The 4,089-nt window shown below is 39.9% G+C and overlaps 1 protein-coding gene across 1 annotated transcript; it reads left to right on the top strand.

Moving 5' to 3' along the window:
* The first annotated feature begins 2,876 nt into the window (after nucleotides 1–2,876).
* Nucleotides 2,877–3,824, top strand: LOC115457282 (olfactory receptor 1509-like). Its single transcript, XM_030186705.1, has one exon. The coding sequence runs from the start codon at nucleotides 2,877–2,879 to the stop codon at nucleotides 3,822–3,824; it is 948 nt and encodes a 315-aa protein (XP_030042565.1).
* Nucleotides 3,825–4,089: the final 265 nt, after the last annotated feature.

The following is a 4,089-nucleotide window of genomic DNA, read 5'->3' on the forward strand; positions in this document are numbered from 1 at the left end:
TTTTCTAGAATAAGTGTGGATCAGAGCCCTGTTATATATATTTCTAAATGCTTTCTTCATACATTATTCAAATCTCATATCACACGCATTTTGCACGTACATAAGCTTATGTAAACTTGACACATTCCGACATCATTGATTTGCATGACCTATATAATATCACACTGCATTCATTCATACCATGTATTTGTTCAGACCGGAATCGGCTAACACTGCTAACAGTAAAATGTAAGCCACATTGAGCCTGCAAAAAGGTGGGAAAATGTGGGATACAAACGTAACAAATAAATAAACTTCCAAGAGTCTGTCTGCCCCTCCTGGTTGCTGCAGCACTAATGGTTTCAATCAGGAGGGGTAGGCAGACCTTTGGAAATTGATTAGAGGCAAAGAGTTACATAATGCGTAGATCAAACACTTTTTTTAAAAATCAACCTAGGAAACTAAGGGGTTCTTTTAGAAGGGCGCGCTAGCGTTTTTGCACTTGAAAGCGACACTTGATCTAGCAACTTTCCGGAGGCCACTGAAAACGAACGTATTCAACAAGACCTATAATAAGAATTCTTCATTAAAAAAAACCTCATTTCACATCTATATTAAGTAGAGGAGTGTGGTAGCCTTGTTAGTCCACTCTTAAGGTTATCAATAGAAATCAAACAAAATAAAACATGGAAAAGAAAATAAGATGATACCTTTTTTATTGGACATAACTTAATACATTTCTTGATTAGCTTTCGAAGGTTGCCCTTCTTCGTCAGATCGGAAATAAGCAAATGTGCTAGCTGACAGTGTATATAAGTGAAAACATTCAAGCATTACTATGACAGTCTGACAGGGTGGGAGGATGGGGGTGGGTCGGAGGTCTGCATGGGGACATCAAAGCATATCATTGATATTCTAACAGGATGGGTGTGGATAGGTGAGGGGTGGGGTGATCAACAGAGACATACAGCTTTATGGTTTATAATGGGCTAGGAACCCCAGATATAAGTGAAAACATTCAAGCATTACTATGACAGTCTGACAGGGTGGGAGGATGGGGGTGGGTAGGAGGTATGCATGGGGACATCAAAGCATATCATTGATATTCTAACAGGATGGGTGTGGATAGGTGAGGGGTGGGGTGATCAACAGAGACATACAGCTTTATGGTTTATAATGGGCTAGGAACCCCAGGTCCTTGTTAAGTCCTTTCTGTTGGGTGTTAAAATATTCAATCATTCTGACCACCCCTCACCTATCCACACTCATCCTGTTAGAATATCAATGATATGCTTTGATGTCCCCATGCATACCTCCTACCCACCCTGTCAGACTGTCATAGTAATGCTTGAATGTTTTCACTTATATACACTGTCAGCTAGCACATTTGCTTATTTCCGATCTGAGGAAGAAGGGCAACCTTCGAAAGCTAATCAAGAAATGTATTAAGTTATGTCCAATAAAAAAAGTATCATCTTATTTTCTTTTCCATGTTTTATTTTGTTTGATTTCTATTGATAACATCTATATTAGAACTAATCAACACTGAATTCCTTAAACTGATTACTTTAATCGTATTGTCATTTTTACACTTTACCTATCTTGTAATGTATTAATTATTTCTTTATTTCTAATTCTCATGAATTCCAGTTACCTTAATCGAAATAACACTCTGCTCTTCTTATTTCGCTAATGACGATTGTTATGGCGGCATAATGTAAGCCACACTGAGCCTGCAAAAAGGTGGGGAAATGTGGGATACAAATGGAATAAATAAATAAATTAATATGCATGCTCTAAATGCTAGAGATGCCTCACATATTCCTATGGGCGTCTCTAGCGTTTAGCGTGCACCAAAAAACGCTAGCGTGCCTTTCTAAAAGACTCCCTATGTTTGCAAGAGCAACTTAAAATCAAAGATAATAGATTAACAGAAACCATAATCCAACGCTTTCATTCTGCTCTGTGAAGGGATCCTCAGGTATAACTGTGGGATGACTGTAAGAAAAAGATTAAATGGGTAACAACATCCATTCAGGTGTAGGGAGTTTCTTAGTGCAGTTAATAAGTGTGTCTTCAACATACAAAGCTGTATATAAGCGTAAAATAGAATAGAAAACAGAACATGAGACAATTTATCATTTCTAGAACACCAGCAGGTGTATGCAGCATCGTATAGACACATATTAGAAGGGCAGTCCCTGCTCCATAGAGCTTACAACCTAGTTATTATTATTATTATTTACTTTTGTGCATTTTTACCCCCACATTTCCCCACAAGAGCAGGCACAGTGGCTTACAGTAATACAAGATGAAACTGTACAATGCATGGAGGACATAGTTACAGAGTGAGACAGACTGGGATTGAAATAGGGGACTAGACGGGATGAGAGAAAGGGGCAAAGCAACCGGCAGATAATCATATATAGGCAGCACGGGTGAGGGGTTGAACAGAGGAGTTGCCTGGGGAATATGCTTTCGGTGAATAAGAATGTTTTTATTGACCTTTTGAACAGTTGATGGTCAGTCAGGTCTTTCAGTTGTCTTGGCAGAACGTTCCAGAATTTTGGGCAGATGTAGGGGAATGACGAAGCAAATAGGGTCTTGTATCTAACATTCCTGCAGCTGGGAAAATGGAGATTGAGGTAGGTCCTTGCAGTCGGGAGCGTGTTGCGAGAAGGTAGATCTATATTATAGAGAAGTGATCAAGATATAACAGTAACATGATAAAGGTTTGTTTTTAGCCTGGATTTGAAAAGGACTAGAGAGAGAGCAGGACACAGCAACCCAGGAAGACCTTGTAAAGAATATTAATGTTCTCGGAGCATTTGCCTTAATGTTTTCTTCCTATTGTCTCTTGCGTTTCTGTTTCCCCCACAGTGTATAAAGCGGGAGGAATGGCAGTCAGCAACGGAACCAAAGTCACAGAATTCGTCCTCCTCGGACTTTATAGCAATCCAGAGTTACAGATATTCTTCTTTCTGCTTTTTCTAGTGATGTACCTGATCACTGTAGTTGGGAATCTCCTCATCCTGGTCACCATCTACGCAAACCCTCAGCTGCACACTCCCATGTACTTCTTCCTCAGCAACCTGTCTTTTGTTGATTTGAGCTTTTCCACAGTCACTGTCCCCAGATGTCTCGTTCTCTTTCTCTGGCAGGACAAGACCATCTCTTTCAGCGACTGCATGGCTCAAATGTTTTTCATACATTTCATCGGGGGTTCGGAATGCTTTCACCTGGTCCTGATGGCCTATGACCGCTACGTTGCCATCTGCCATCCTTTGCGTTACACCACAATCATGAACAGACCAGTCTGTTTCTTGCTGGTGGTTTTTACATGGGCAGGTGGTTTCATTCATGCCTCTGCACAGTCTATCCCAGTAATTCAACTGCCCTTCTGTGGTCCTAATGAGATAGACCATTTCTTCTGTGATGCCCACACCTTAGCCTTGTTGGCTTGTTCTAGTACCGTTATTAGTGAAAACGTGGACATGGCCAACAGTGGAATCTTAGCTGTTAGTTGTTTCTCGGTATTGCTGGTCTCTTACATATACATCATCTCCACTATTTTAAAAATCCGCTCAGATGAAGGAAGGCAGAAAGCTTTTTCGACCTGTGCTGCCCACCTGATGGTGGTCATTTTGTTTTTTGGCCCCTGTGTTTTCCTCTATATGAGACCGTCTGTTATATTTGCAGCTGACAAACTGCTCTCTGTTTTTTACACCATCGTGACCCCTTTGTTAAACCCCTGCATTTACACTCTGAGAAACGAGAAGATGAGACATGCCATGCTGAAGATGGGAGGTATAACACCGTCTACCCTGGAGAAACATGGACACTGATTTCTTGTCCCTTTAAAGGAAGACACTGTTGTATAAATCATTGACTATAAAATTCGGATTATTTTTTCCCTGGATTAAATATTTTAGTAGAATTTCACTGAAAGGTATAGTAAAGCTGATTGAATTTTGCTGATCTTAGTGAAAATTAGGAGTTATATCTCGTGTTATGTGCACTCTTGATGCCAAGAGCCCTGATTTATATAAATATATGCTCCTTCAATTTATATTATGTAGTGTTGCTTTAAAATAGTTTTTTGGTTTTTTT

This window comes from Microcaecilia unicolor, chromosome 14 (assembly GCF_901765095.1).
Source record: "Microcaecilia unicolor chromosome 14, aMicUni1.1, whole genome shotgun sequence".
NCBI lineage: Eukaryota > Metazoa > Chordata > Amphibia > Gymnophiona > Siphonopidae > Microcaecilia > Microcaecilia unicolor.

What these genes read in the sequence shown, in the direction of transcription:
- LOC115457282 (XM_030186705.1), top strand. Translation starts at nt 2,877, where the DNA reads ATGGCAGTCAGCAACGGAACCAAAGTCACAGAATTCGTCCTCCTCGGA.